Below are 14,969 nucleotides of genomic sequence, written 5' to 3'. Positions count from 1 at the left end.
CCAGTGTGTCCCCTCTCTCTATGCCCCACTGTTCCCCAGTGTGTCCCCTCTCTCTCTATACCCCACTGTTCCCCAGTGTGTCCCCTCTCTCTATACCCCACTGTTCCCCAGTGTGTCCCCTCTCTCTATACCCCACTGTTCCCCAGTGTGTCCCCTCTCTCAATACCCCACTGTTCCCCAGTGTGTTCCTTCTCTCTCTATACCCCACTGTTCCCCAGTCTGTCCCCTCTCTCTATACCCCACTGTTCCCCAGTGTGTCCCCTCTCTCTATACCCCACTGTTCCCCAGTGTGTCCCCTCTCTCTATACCCCACTGTTCCCCAGTGTGTCCCCTCTCTCAATACCCCACTGTTCCCCAGTGTGTTCCTTCTCTCCATACCCCACTGTTCCCCAGTGTGTCCCCTCTCTCTATACCCCACTGTTCCCCAGTGTGTCCTCCCTCTCTATACCCCACTGTTCCCCAGTGTGTCCCCTCTCTCTATATCCCACTGTTCCCCAGTGTGTCCCCTCTCTCTATACCCCACTGTTCCCCAGTGTGTCCCCTCTCTCAATACCCCACTGTTCCCCAGTGTGTCCCCTCTCTCTCGATACCCCACTGTTCCTCAGTGTGTCCCCTCTCTCGATACCCCACTGTTCCCCAGTGTGTCCTCTCTCTATACCCCACTGTTCCCCAGTGTGTCCCCTCTCTCTATACCCCACTGTTCCCCAGTGTGTCCCCTCTCTCCATACCCCACTGTTCCCCAGTGTGTCCCCTCTCTATAAATCTCACTGTTCCCCAGTGTGTCCCCTCTCTCTATACCCCACTGTTTCCCAGTGTGTCCCCTCTCTCTATACCCCACTGTACCCCAGTGTGTCCCCTCTCTCTATACCCCACTGTTTCCCAGTGTGTCCCCTCTCTATAAATCTCACTGTTCCCCAGTGTGTCCCCTCTCTCTATACCCCACTGTTCCCCAGTGTGTCCCCTCTCTCTATACCCCACTGTTCCCCAGTGTGTCCCCTCTCTCTCTATACCCCACTGTTCCCCGGTGTGTCCCCTCTCTCCATACCCCACTGTTCCCCAGTGTGTCCCCTCTCTCTATACCCCACTGTTCCCCAGTGTGTCCCCTCTCTCTATACCCCACTGTTCCCCAGTGTGTCCCCTCTCTCTGTACCCCACTGTTCCACAGTGTGTCCCCTCACGAAATTCCCCACTCTTCCCCAATGTGTCCCCTCTCTCCATACCCCACTGTTCCCCATTGTGTCCCCTCTCTCTGTACCCCACTGTTCCACAGTTTATCCCCTCTCTCTGTACCCCACTATTCCCCAGTGTGTCCCCTCTCTCTCTGTACCCTACTGTTCCCCCGTGTGTCCCCTCTCTCTGTTCCCAACTGTTCCACAGTGTGTCCCCTCTCTCTGTACCCCACTGTTCCCCAGTGTGTCCCCTCTCTCTCTGTACCCAACTGTTCCCCAGTGTGTCCCCTCTCTCTCTGTACCCAACTGTTCCCCCGTGTGTCCCCTCCCTCTGTACCCCACTGTTCCACAGTGTGTCCCCTCTCTCTATACCCCACTGTTCCCCAGTGTGTCCCCTCTCTCTCTATACCCCACTGTTCCCCAGTGTGTCCCCTCTCTCTCTATACCCCACTGTTCCCCAGTGTGTCCCCTCTCTATAAATCCCACTGTTCCACAGTGTGTCCCCTCTCTCTGCACCCCACTGTTCCCCAGTGTGTCCCCTCTCTCGATACCCCACTGTTCCCCAGTGTGTCCCCTCTCTATAAATCTCACTGTTCCCCAGTGTGTCCCCTCTCTCTATACCCCACTGTTCCCCAGTGTGTCCCCTCTCTCTATACCCCACTGTTCCCCAGTGTGTCCTCTCTCTCTATACCCCACTGTTCCCCAGTGTGTCCCCTCTCTCTATACCCCACTGTTCCCCAGTGTGTCCCCTCTCTCTATACCCCACTGTTCCCCAGTGTGTCCTCTCTCTATACCCCACTGTTCCCCAGTGTGTCCCCTCTCTCTATACCCCACTGTTCCCCAGTGTGTCCTCTCTCTCTATACCCCACTGTTCCCCAGTGTGTCCCCTCTCTCTATACCCCACTGTTCCCCAGTGTGTCCCCTCTCTCTATACCCCACTGTTCCCCAGTGTGTCCCCTCTCTCCATACCCCACTGTTCCCCAGTGTGTCCCCTCTCTATAAATCTCACTGTTCCCCAGTGTGTCCCCTCTCTCTATACCCCACTGTTTCCCAGTGTGTCCCCTCTCTCTATACCCCACTGTACCCCAGTGTGTCCCCTCTCTCCATACCCCACTGTTCCCCAGTGTGTCCCCTCTCTATAAATCTCACTGTTCCCCAGTGTGTCCCCTCTCTCTATACCCCACTGTTTCCCAGTGTGTCCCCTCTCTCTATACCCCACTGTTTCCCAGTGTGTCCTCCCTCTCTATACCCCACTGTTCCCCAGTGTGTCCCCTCTCTCTATACCCCACTGTTCCCCAGTGTGTCCCCTCTCTCTATACCCCACTGTTCCCCAGTGTGTCCCCTCTCTCTATACCCCACTGTTCCCCAGTGTGTCCTCTCTCTCTGTACCCCACTGTTCCCCAGTGTGTCCCCTCTCTCTATACCCCACTGTTCCCCAGTGTGTCCCCTCCCACTATCCCACACTGTTCCCCAGTGTGTCCCCTCCCACTATCCCCCACTGTTCCCCAGTGTCCCCCCTCTCTCTCTGTACCCCACTGTTCCCCAGTGTGTCCCCTCTCTCTATACCCCACTGTTCCCCAGTGTGTTCCTTCTCTCCATACCCCACTGTTCCCCAGTGTGTCCCCTCTCTCTATACCCCACTGTTCCCCAGTGTGTCCTCTCTCTCTATACCCCACTGTTCCCCAGTGTGTCCCCTCTCTCTATACCCCACTGTTCCCCAGTGTGTCCCCTCTCTCTATACCCCACTGTTCCCCAGTGTGTCCCCTCTCTCTATACCCCACTGTTCCCCAGTGTGTCCCCTCTCTCTATACCCCACTGTACCCCAGTGTGTCCCCTCTCTCTATACCCCACTGTTCCCCACTGTGTCCCCTCTCTCTATACCCCACTGTTCCCCAGTGTGTCCCCTCTCTCTATACCCCACTGTTCCCCACTGTGTCCCCTCTCTCTATACCCCACTGTTCCCCAGTGTGTCCCCTCTCTCTATACCCCACTGTTCCCCAGTGTGTCCCCTCCCACTATCCCACACTGTTCCCCAGTGTGTCCCCTCCCACTATCCCCCACTGTTCCCCAGTGTGTCCCCTCCCACTATCCCCCACTGTTCCCCAGTGTCCCCCCTCTCTCTCTGTACCCCACTGTTCCCCAGTGTGTCCTCTCTCTCCATACCCCACTGTTCCCCAGTGTCCCCCCTCTCTCTGTATCCCACTGTTCCCCAGTGTGTCCCCTCTCTCGATACCCCACTGTTCCCCAGTGTGTCCCCTCTCTCTCTATACCCCACTGTTCCCCAGTGTGTCCCCTCTCTCTCTATACCCCACTGTTCCCCAGTGTGTCCCCTCTCTCTCTATACCCCACTGTTCCCCAGTGTGTCCCCTCTCTCTCTGTACCCCACTGTTCCCCAGTGTGTCCCCTCTCTCTATACCCCACTGTTCCCCAGTGTGTCCCCTCTCTCTATACCCCACTGTTCCCCAGTGTGTCCTCTCTCTATACCCCACTGTTCCCCAGTGTGTCCTCTCTCTATACCCCACTGTTCCCCAGTGTGTCCCCTCTCTCTATACCCCACTGTTCCCCAGTGTGTCCCCTCTCTCGATACCCCACTGTTCCCCAGTGTGTCCCCTCTCTCGATACCCCACTGTTCCCCAGTGTGTCCCCTATCTCTATACCCCACTGTTCCCCAGTGTGTCCCCTCTCTCTCTATACCCCACTGTTCCCCAGTGTGTCCCCTCTCTCTGTACCCCACTGTTCCCCAGTGTGTCCCCTCTCTCTATACCCCACTGTTCCCCAGTGTGTCCCCTCTCTCTATACCCCACTGTTCCCCAGTGTGTCCCTTCTCTCTCTGTACCCCACTGTTCCCCACTGTGACCCGATCTGTCCCCTCTCTCTGTGCCCCACTGTTCCCCAGTGTGTCCCCTCTCTTTATACCCCACTGTTCCCCGTTCTGTCCCCTCTCTCGATACCCCACTGTTCCCCAGTGTGTCCCCTCTCTCTCTATTCCCCACTGTTCCCCAGTGTGTCCCCTCTCTCCATATACCCCACTGTTCCCCAGTGTGTCCCCTCTCTCTGTACCCCACTGTTCCCCAGTGTGTCCCCTCTCTCTGTACCCCACTGTTCCCCAGTGTGTCCCCTCTCTCTGTACCCCACTGTTCCCCAGTGTGTCCCCTCTCTCTACAACCCACTGTTCCCCAGTGTGTCCCCTCTCTCTATACCCCACTGTTCCCCAGTCTGTCCCCTCTCTCTATACCCCACTGTTCCCCAGTGTGTCCCCTCTCTCTATACCCCACTGTTCCCCAGTCTGTCCCCTCTCTCTATACCCCACTGTTCCTCAGTGTGTCCCCTCTCTCGATACCCCACTGTTCCCCAGTCTGTCCCCTCTCTCTACACCCCACTGTTCCCCAGTGTGTCCCCTCTCTCTGTACCCCACTGTTCACCAGTGTTTCCCCTCTCTCTGTACCCCACTGTTCCCCAGTGTGTCCCCTCTCTCTGTACCCCACTGTTCCCAAGTGTGTCCCCTCTCTCTACACCCCACTGTTCCCCAGTGTGTCCCCTCTCTCTATACCCCACTGTTCCCCAGTGTGTCCCCTCTCTCTATACCCCACTGTTCCCCAGTGTGTCCCCTCTCCACATTCCCCACTGTTCCCCAGTGTGTCCCCTCTCTCGATATACCCCACTGTTCCCCAGTGTGTCCCCTCTCTCTGTACCCCACTGTTCCCTAGTCTGTCCCCTCTCTCTATCCCCCACTGTTCCCCAGTGTGTCCCCTCTCTCTCTGTACCCCACTGTTCCCCATTGTGTCCCCTCTCTATATACCCCACTGTTCCCCAGTGTGTCCTCTCTCCATACCCCACTGTTCCCCAGTGTGTCCCCTCTCTCAAGACCCCACTGTTCCCCAGTGTGTCCCCCCTCTCTCGAAACCCCACTGTTCCCCAGTGTGTCCCCCCTCTCTCGAAACCCCACTGTTCCCCAGTGTGTCCCCTCTCTCTATACCCCAGTGTGTCCCCTCTCTCTATACCCCACTGTTCCCCAGTGTGTCCTCTCTCTCTATACCCCACTGTTCCCCAGTGTGTCCCCTCTCTCTATACCCCACTGTTCCCCAGTGTGTCCCCCCTCTCTCTATACCCCACTGTTCCCCAGTGTGTCCCCTCTCTCGATACCCCACTGTTCGCCGATGTGTCCCCTCTCTCAATACCCCACTGTACCCCAGTGTGTCCCCTCTCTCTATACCCCACTGTTCACCAGTGTGTCCCCTCTCTCTCTATACCCCACTGTTCCCCAGTGTGTCCCCTCTCTCCGTACCCCACTGTTCCCCAGTGTGTCCCCCCTCTCTCTATACCCCACTGTTCCCCAGTGTGTCCCCTCTCTCTATACCCCACTGTTCCCCAGTGTGTCCCCTCTCTCTCTATACCCCACTGTTCCCCAGTGTGTCCCCTCTCTCTATACCCCACTGTTCCCCAGTGTGACCCCTCTCTCTATACCCCACTGTTCGCAAGTGTGTCCCCCCTCTCTCGATACCCCACTGTTCCCCGATGTGTCCCCTCTCTCAATACACCCCACTGTTCCCCAGTGTGTCCCCTCTCTCCGTACCCCACTGTTCCCCAGTGTGTCCCCCCTCTCTCTATACCCCACTGTTCCCCAGTGTGTCCCCTCTCTCTATACCCCACTGTTCCCCAGTGTCCCCCCTCTCTCTATACCCCACTGTTCCCCAGTGTGTCCCCTCTCTCTATACCCCACTGTTCCCCAGTGTGACCCCTCTCTCTATACCCCACTGTTCCCCAGTGTGTCCCCTCTCTCTCTATACCCCACTGTTCCCCAGTGTGTCCCCTCTCTATATACCCCACTGTTCCCCAGTGTGTCCCCCCTCTCTCTATACCCCACTGTTCCCCAGTGTGTCCCCTCTCTCTATACCCCACTGTTCCCCAGTGTGTCCTCTCTCTCTGTACCCCACTGTTCCCCAGTGTGTCCCCTCTCTCTATACCCCACTGTTCCCCAGTGTGTCCCCTCCCACTATCCCACACTGTTCCCCAGTGTTTTCCTTCTCTCCATACCCCACTGTTCCCCAGTGTGTCCCCTCTCTCTATACCCCACTGTTCCCCAGTGTGTCCTCTCTCTCTATACCCCACTGTTCCCCAGTGTGTCCCCTCTCTCTATACCCCACTGTTCCCCAGTGTGTCCCCTCTCTCTATACCCCACTGTTCCCCAGTGTGTCCTCTCTCTCTATACCCCACTGTTCCCCACTGTGTCCCCTCTCTCTATACCCCACTGTTCCCCAGTGTGTCCCCTCACACTGTCCCACACTGTTCCCCAGTGTGTCCCCTCACACTGTCCCCCACTGTTCCCCAGTGTCCCCCCTCTCTCTGTACCCCACTGTTCCCCAGTGTGTCCTCTCTCTCCATACCCCACTGTTCCCCAGTGTCCCCCCTCTCTCTGTATCCCACTGTTCCCCAGTGTGTCCCCTCTCTCGATACCCCACTGTTCCCCAGTGTGTCCCCTCTCTCTCTATACCCCACTGTTCCCCAGTGTGTCCCCTCTCTCTCTATACCCCACTGTTCCCCAGTGTGTCCCCTCTCTCTCTATACCCCACTGTTCCCCAGTGTGTCCCCTCTCTCTCTGTACCCCACTGTTCCCCAGTGTGTCCCCTCTCTCTATACCCCACTGTTCCCCAGTGTGTCCCCTCTCTCTATACCCCACTGTTCCCCAGTGTGTCCTCTCTCTATACCCCACTGTTCCCCAGTGTGTCCTCTCTCTATACCCCACTGTTCCCCAGTGTGTCCCCTCTCTCTATACCCCACTGTTCCCCAGTGTGTCCCCTCTCTCGATACCCCACTGTTCCCCAGTGTGTCCCCTCTCTCGATACCCCACTGTTCCCCAGTGTGTCCCCTCTCTCTATACCCCACTGTTCCCCAGTGTGTCCCCTCTCTCTCTATACCCCACTGTTCCCCAGTGTGTCCCCTCTCTCTGTACCCCACTGTTCCCCAGTGTGTCCCCTCTCTCTCTATACCCCACTGTTCCCCAGTGTGTCCCCTCTCTCTCTGTACCCCACTGTTCCCCGATCTGTCCCCTCTCTCTGTGCCCCACTGTTCCCCAGTGTGTCCCCTCTCCATCGACCCCACTGTTCCCCAGTGTGTCCCCTCTCTCTATACCCCACTGTTACCCAGTGTGTCCCCTCCCTATATACCCCACTGTTCCCCGTTCTGTCCCCTCTCTCGATACCCCACTGTTCCCCAGTGTGTCCCCTCTCTCTCTATTCCCCACTGTTCCCCAGTGTCCCCTCTCTCCATATACCCCACTGTTCCCCAGTGTGTCCCCTCTCTCTGTACCCCACTGTTCCCCAGTGTGTCCCCTCTCTCTACACCCCACTGTTCCCCAGTGTGTCCCCTCTCTCTATACCCCACTGTTCCCCAGTCTGTCCCCTCTCTCTATACCCCACTGTTCCCCAGTGTGTCCCCTCTCTCTGTACCCCACTGTTCCCCAGTGTGTCCCCTCTCTCTGTACCCCACTGTTCCCCAGTCTGTCCCCTCTCTCTATACACCACTGTTCCCCAGTCTGTCCCCTCTCTCCATAGACCCCTCTGTTCCCCAGTCTGTCCCCTCTCTCTATACCCCACTGTTCCCCAGTGTGTCCCCTCTCTCTATACCCCACTGTTCCCCAGTCTGTCCCCTCTCTCTACACCCCACTGTTCCCCAGTGTGTCCCCTCTCTCTACACCCCACTGTTCACCAGTGTTTCCCCTCTCTCTGTACCCCACTGTTCCCCAGTGTGTCCCCTCTCTCTGTACCCCACTGTTCCCCAGTGTGTCCCCTCTCTCTACACCCCACTGTTCCCCAGTGTGTCCCCTCTCTCTATACCCCACTGTTCCCCAGTGTGTCCCCTCTCTCTGTACCCCACTGTTCCCCAGTGTGTCCCCTCTCAACATTCCCCACTGTTCCCCAGTGTGTCCCCTCTCTCGATATACCCCACTGTTCCCCAGTGTGTCCCCTCTCTCTGTACCCCACTGTTCCCTCGTCTGTCCCCTCTCTCTATCCCCCACTGTTCCCCAGTGTGTCCCCCCTCTCTCCATACCCCACTGTTCCCCAGTGTGTCCCCTCTCTCTATACCCCACTGTTCCCCAGTGTGTCCCCTCTCTCTATACCCCACTGTTCCCCAGTGTGTCCCCTCTCTCTATACCCCACTGTTCCCCAGTGTGTCCCCTCTCTCTATACCGCACTGTTCCCCAGTGTGTCCCCTCTCTCTATACCGCACTGTTCCCCAGTGTGTCCCCTTTCTCTATACCCCACTGTTCCCCAGTGTGTCCTCTCTCTCTATACCCCACTGTTCCCCAGTGTGTCCCCTCTCTCTATACCCCACTGTTCCCCAGTGTGTCCTCTCTCTCTATACCCCACTGTTCCCCAGTGTGTCCCCTCTCCATACCCTAAAGTTTAGCAATCTGACTTTTCGATGCTGACTCATTTTTCTGTCTTTATTACAGTGAAGTATTGCTACCACAACAGTAAATGCGGTAAGAAACTATTTCCTAATTAATCTATACGTAACCAAATCATCGTGTGTTGGAGATATTGTCCTACTGGAGAGAGGGTACTGAGAGACACCAGTCAGTGTACTGATATCTCCCTGAGAGAGAGGGGACTGAGACACACCTGTCAGTGTACAGATATCTCCCTGAGAGAGAGGGACTGAGAGACACCAGTCAGTGTACAGATATCCCCCTGAGAGAGGGTACTGAGAGACACCAGTCAGTGTACAGATATCTCCCTGAGAGAGAGGGGACTGAGAGACACCAGTCAGTGTACAGATATCTCCCTGAGAGAGAGGGGACTGAGAGACACCAGTCAGTGTACAGATATCTCCCTGAGAGAGAGGGGACTGAGAGACACCAGTCAGTGTACAGATATCTCCCTGAGAGAGAGGGGACTGAGAGACACCAGTCAGTGTACAGATATCACCCTGAGAGAGAGGAGACTGAGAGACACCAGTCAGTGTACAGATATCACCCTGAGAGAGAGGGACTGAGAGACACCAGTCAGTGTGCAGATATCTCCCTGAGAGAGAGGGGACTGAGAGACACCAGTCAGTGTACAGATATCTCCCTGAGAGAGAGGGGACTGAGAGACACCATTCAGTGTACTGATATCTCCCTGAGAGAGAGGGGACTGAGAGACACCAGTCAGTGCACAGATATCTCCCTGAGAGAGAGGGGACTGAGAGACACCAGTCAGTGTACAGATATCACCCTGAGAGAGAGGAGACTTAGAGACACCAGTCAGTGTACAGATATCACCCTGAGAGAGAGGGGACTGAGAGACACCAGTCAGTGTACAGATATCACCCTGAGAGAGCGGGGACTGAGAGACACCAGTCAGTGTGCAGATATCTCCCTGAGAGAGAGAGAGGGGACTGAGAGACACCAGTCAGTGTACAGATATCTCCCTGAGAGAGAGAGGACTGAGAGACACCAGTCAGTGTACAGATATCTCCCTGAGAGAGAGGGGACTGAGAGACACCAGTCAGTGTACAGATATCTCCCTGAGAGAGAGGGAACTGAGAGACACCAGTCAGTGTACAGATATCTCCCTGAGAGAGAGGGGACTGAGAGACACCAGTCAGTGTACAGATATCTCCCTGAGAGAGAGGGACTGAGAGACACCAGTCAGTGTGCAGATATCTCCCTGAGAGAGAGGACTGAGAGACACCAGTCAGTGTACAGATATCTCCCTGAGAGAGTGGGACTGAGAGACACCAGTCAGTGTACAGATATCTCCCTGAGAGAGAGGACTGAGAGACACCAGTCAGTGTACAGATATCTCCCTGAGAGAGAGGGGACTGAGAGACACCAGTCAGTGTAAAGATATCTCCCTGAGAGTGAGGGGACTGAGAGACACCAGTCAGTGTACAGATATCTCCCTGAGAGACACCAGTCAGTGTACAGATATCTCCCTGAGAGACACCAGTCAGTGTACAGATATCTCCCTGAGAGTGAGGGGACTGAGAGACACCAGTCAGTGTACAGATATCTCCCTGAGAGACACCAGTCAGTGTACAGATATCTCCCTGAGAGAGAGGGGACTGAGAGACACCAGTCAGTGTACAGATATCTCCCTGAGAGAGAGGGACTGAGAGACACCAGTCATTGCGCAGATATCTCCCTGAGAGAGAGGGGACTGAGAGACACCAGTCAGTGTACAGATATCTCCCTGAGAGAGAGGGGACTGAGAGACACCAGTCAGTGTACAGATATCTCCCTGAGAGAGAGGGGACTGAGAGACACCAGTCAGTGTACAGATATCTCCCTGAGAGAGAGGGACTGAGAGACACCAGTCAGTGTACAGATATCTCCCTGAGAGACACCAGTCAGTGTACAGATATCTCCCTGAGAGAGAGGGGACTGAGAGACACCAGTCAGTGTACAGATATCTCCCTGAGAGAGAGGGACTGAGAGACACCAGTCATTGCGCAGATATCTCCCTGAGAGAGAGGGGACTGAGAGACACCAGTCAGTGTACAGATATCTCCCTGAGAGAGAGGGGACTGAGAGACACCAGTCAGTGTACAGATATCTCCCTGAGAGAGAGGGGACTGAGAGACAGCAGTCAGTGTACAGATATCTCCCTGAGAGAGAGGGGACTGAGAGACACCAGTCAGTGTACAGATATCTCCCTGAGAGAGAGGGACTGAGAGACACCAGTCAGTGTCCAGATATCTCCCTGAGAGAGAGGGGACTGAGAGACACCAGTCAGTGTACAGATATCTCACTGAGAGAGAGGGGACTGAGAGACACCAGTCAGTGTACAGATATCTCCCTGAGAGCGAGGGGACTGAGAGACACCAGTCAGTGTCCAGATATCACCCTGAGAGAGAGGGACTGAGAGACACCAGTCAGTGTACAGATATCTCCCTGAGAGAGAGGGGACTGAGAGACACCAGTCAGTGTACAGATATCTCCCTGAGAGAGAGGGGACTGAGAGACACCAGTCAGTGTACAGATATCTCCCTGAGAGAGAGGGACTGAGAGACACCAGTCAGTGTACAGATATCTCCCTGAGAGCGAGGGGACTGAGAGACACCAGTCAGTGTACAGATATCACCCTGAGAGAGAGGGACTGAGAGACACCAGTCAGTGTACAGATATCTCCCTGAGAGAGAGGGGACTGAGAGACACCAGTCAGTGTCCAGATATCTCCCTGAGAGAGAGGGGACTGAGAGACACCAGTCAGTGTACAGATATTTCCCTGAGAGAGAGGGACTGAGAGACACCAGTCAGTGCACATATATCGCCCTGAGAGAGAGGGACTGAGAGACACCAGTCAGTGTACAGATATCTCCCTGAGAGAGTGGGGACTGAGAGACACCAGTCAGTGCACATATATCTCCCTGAGAGAGAGGGACTGAGAGACACCAGTCAGTGTACAGATATCTCCCTGAGAGAGAGGGACTGAGAGACACCAGTCAGTGTACAGATATCTCCCTGAGAGAGAGGGAACTGAGAGACACCAGTCAGTGTACAGATATCTCCCTGAGAGAGAGGGGACTGAGAGACACCAGTCAGTGTACAGATATCTCCCTGAGAGAGAGGGTACTGAGAGACACCAGTCAGTGTGCAGATATCACCCTGAGAGAGAGGGACTGAGAGACACCAGTCAGTGTCCAGATATCTCCCTGAGAGAGAGGGGACTGAGAGACACCAGTCAGTGTACAGATATCTCCCTGAGAGAGAGGGGACTGAGAGACACCAGTCAGTGTACAGATATCTCCCTGAGAGAGAGGGGACTGAGAGACACCAGTCAGTGTACAGATATCACCCTGAGAGAGAGGGGACTGAGAGACACCAGTCAGTGTGCAGATATCTCCCTGAGAGAGGGGGGTCTGAGAGACACCAGTCAGTGTACAGATATCTCCCTGAGAGAGAGGGGACTGAGAGACACCAGTCAGTGCACAGATATCTCCCTGAGAGAGAGGGACTGAGAGACACCAGTCAGTGCACAGATATCTCCCTGAGAGAGAGGGGACTGAGAGACACCAGTCAGTGCACAGATATCTCCCTGAGAGAGAGGGACTGAGAGACACCAGTCAGTGCACAGATATCTCCCTGAGAGAGAGGGGACTGAGAGACACCAGTCAGTGCACAGATATCTCCCTGAGAGAGAGGGGACTGAGAGACACCAGTCAGTGCACAGATATCTCCCTGAGAGAGAGGGGACTGAGAGACACCAGTCAGTGTGCAGATATCTCCCTGAGAGAGGGGGGTCTGAGAGACACCAGCCTGATCTTAACCTGGTTGTTTTCATTTCCTCCTCAGCCCCACCGGCCTGGCCTGCTCTGTACCACACTTGCAATGGATCCCAGCAGTCTCCCATCAACATTAAGACGACGGAGGCAGTGAGAAAGAACGATCTGGGAGAGTTCACCTTTCACATGTACTCAAACCGACATTCTCTGATGAAAATCAAACACACCGCGCAGTCAGGTGAGTGTAACGGGCCAGATCCCTTCTGACTGCCCTTTGCTCCACTGGGACGCCAGGAACCTTTGCAGAGCAGAGCAGTTCAGAGCACCCAGCAGATTCCAATGTGGCCAGAGATTGGGCCGTGAAGGAATGCTTTGACAGATTGGGGGAAGCTGGGATTGTTCTCCTTAGAGCAGAGAAGGTTATGGGGAGATTTGATCGACGTGTTCAAAATCATGAGGGGTTTTGAGAGAGTAAATAAGGAGAAACGGTTTCCAGTGGGCAGGAGGGTCGGGAACCAGAGGGCACAGATTTCAGGTGATCGGCAAACATTGAAAGAAATATCTCAATATTCTCAACGAATGCACCTTCCATTGAGAAATTAAAAATTCCACAGGAAAAGTGATCCATCCATGGCGAACTGAAGAAGTTATGGATAGTATTAGATTAAAAGAAGCCTCGAATGTTGCCAAATCAGCCTGAGGACTGGGAGAGTTTTAGAAACAGCAACGGACGACCAAAAAATTGATAAAAAGGGAGAAAATAAAATGAGAGTAAGCTAGCAAGAAATATAAAAACGGATTGTAAGAGCTTCTCCAAGTATGTGTAAAGTGAGATATCAGCAAAAGTAAACGTTGGTCCCCGAGAGGCTGAGACAGGAGAAATTATAATGGGGAATCAGAAAATGGCAGAGAAGTCAAACAAATATTTTGTGTCTGTCCTCACGGAGATCGTGGACGCATTGGTTGTGATCTTCCAGAATTCCCGAGATTCTGGAACAGTCCCCGTGGATTGGAAGGTGGCAAATGTAACCCCGCCATTCAAGAAAGGAGGGAGAGAAAACCGGGAACTACAGGCCAGTTAGCCTGACATCAGTCGTCGGGAAAATGCTGGAATCCATTATTAAGGAAGTGGTAACAGGGAACTTCGAAAATCATAATATGATCAGGCAGAGTCAACATGGTTTAATGAGAGGGAAATCGGGTTTGACAAATTTATTTGAGGATGTTCAGGGGGTGATGTCAGGAAGCATTTCTTCACACAAAGGGGAGTGGAAATCAGGAACTCTCCCCCCCCCCAAAAAATCTGTGGACGCTGTGGTGGGGGGGTGTCAGTTCGAGCTTTCAAAACTAAGCTGGGTAGATTTCTGTCGGGTATTAAGGGTCACAGAACCAAGGCGGGTAAGATCGAGTTAAGATCCACATCAGACACGATCTGATTGAATGGCGGAACAGGCTGGAGGGGCAGAATGGCCTCCTGTGGGAGGTGAGGGGGGGGTGGAGAGAGAAGAGAATGCTATTTAAGTGAGCCCCCTTTTCTCTTGCAGTGAAGATAAGCATCGGAGACAGTTTGGAGCTGAGAGGCGGGGGCCTCAAATCGAACTACTCGGCCCTTCAGTTCCACCTCCACTGGGGGTGGAACTCGAGCTCCGGGGGGTCAGAACACACCATCGACGGTGTGCGGGCTGGCATGGAGGTGAGTGCGGCACAGGGCAGGAGACCGGTCGCCCCCCACCCCCCGCCGAGGGGGATCTCCGGGGGAGGGAGGGAGATCCCCGTATGGAACAGCCGCCCCTGCCCCCCACCCTCCCGGTTCCGCTATTCGACCGAGGTGGGCATCGCACCCTGCCCCGATCCCACGCAGTTTGCAACTGGGGGGGGGGGGGCGCTGGGGCGTGAATAAATACCACCCGTCCCCGGGCCTGCCTGGGTCAGAGCGGATTAACTCAGGGCAGGCCGGGAATGGGGCCTGGGCCTTTCCTGCTCTGTGCGGTGGTCCCCCCTCCCGACCGGGCTGACTCTGGAGGCTGCTGATGGCTCCCATCGGCCTGGGGCAGCTGAACCCCCTCGACCTCCCCCGGTCCGCTGACCCCGCTGACCTCCTCAACCTCCCCGACCCGCCGACCCCTGACCCCGTCCACTGACCCTCCTGAATTGCTGACCCCACCGACCTGCTGACCTCCTCGACCCTCCCCCGACCTGCTGACCCCCCTCGACCCACCCCTCACCCCAGCCACTGACCCCCTCGACCCGCCCGGACCATTGACCCTGACTCCCCGACCTCCTGATAGCCGCCCCCTCTGACCCCTCTGACCCCTCTTGTGCGGTGAGGACTGAACCTGCCAAACCCACATGTCTCCTCACTTCATTCACAGCTTCACATCGTCCACGCACGGAAGGGCCTGAGGCTCGAGGGGGCGCTGGCACAGCCCGGGGGAATCGCCGTCTTGGCCTTCTTCATCACGGTGAGTGGGAACGATTGGTCATCAGGTCCTGGGAATGCTTCAGCGAATTGGGAGAGGGGCGACGGAGGGGGCGGAGAGACAGGAGCAACTCACCGCTGAGGGAGACCCCATTGGGAACAGCTCTCTCTCT

At 55.5% G+C, this 14,969-nt stretch overlaps 1 protein-coding gene across 4 annotated transcripts in view; it reads left to right on the top strand.

Moving 5' to 3' along the window:
* Positions 1 to 14,969, top strand: part of LOC137310267 (carbonic anhydrase 4-like) — an 83,727-nt gene that overhangs the window by 43,685 nt on the left and 25,073 nt on the right. For all 4 annotated transcript variants that reach the window (XM_067978166.1, XM_067978164.1, XM_067978165.1 and 1 more), the window contains 4 exons: positions 8,623 to 8,652; positions 12,448 to 12,615; positions 13,922 to 14,070; positions 14,750 to 14,839. In XM_067978166.1, coding sequence (XP_067834267.1) covers positions 8,623 to 8,652; positions 12,448 to 12,615; positions 13,922 to 14,070; positions 14,750 to 14,839 — 437 coding nt within the window. The remainder of the gene's footprint in view (positions 1 to 8,622; positions 8,653 to 12,447; positions 12,616 to 13,921; positions 14,071 to 14,749; positions 14,840 to 14,969) is intronic.

Source organism: Heptranchias perlo, unplaced genomic scaffold, assembly GCF_035084215.1.
Source record: "Heptranchias perlo isolate sHepPer1 unplaced genomic scaffold, sHepPer1.hap1 HAP1_SCAFFOLD_237, whole genome shotgun sequence".
Taxonomy (NCBI): domain Eukaryota; kingdom Metazoa; phylum Chordata; class Chondrichthyes; order Hexanchiformes; family Hexanchidae; genus Heptranchias; species Heptranchias perlo.
Note: the sequence above shows the minus strand (reverse complement) of the source record. Positions and strands in the feature narration are given on the sequence as shown.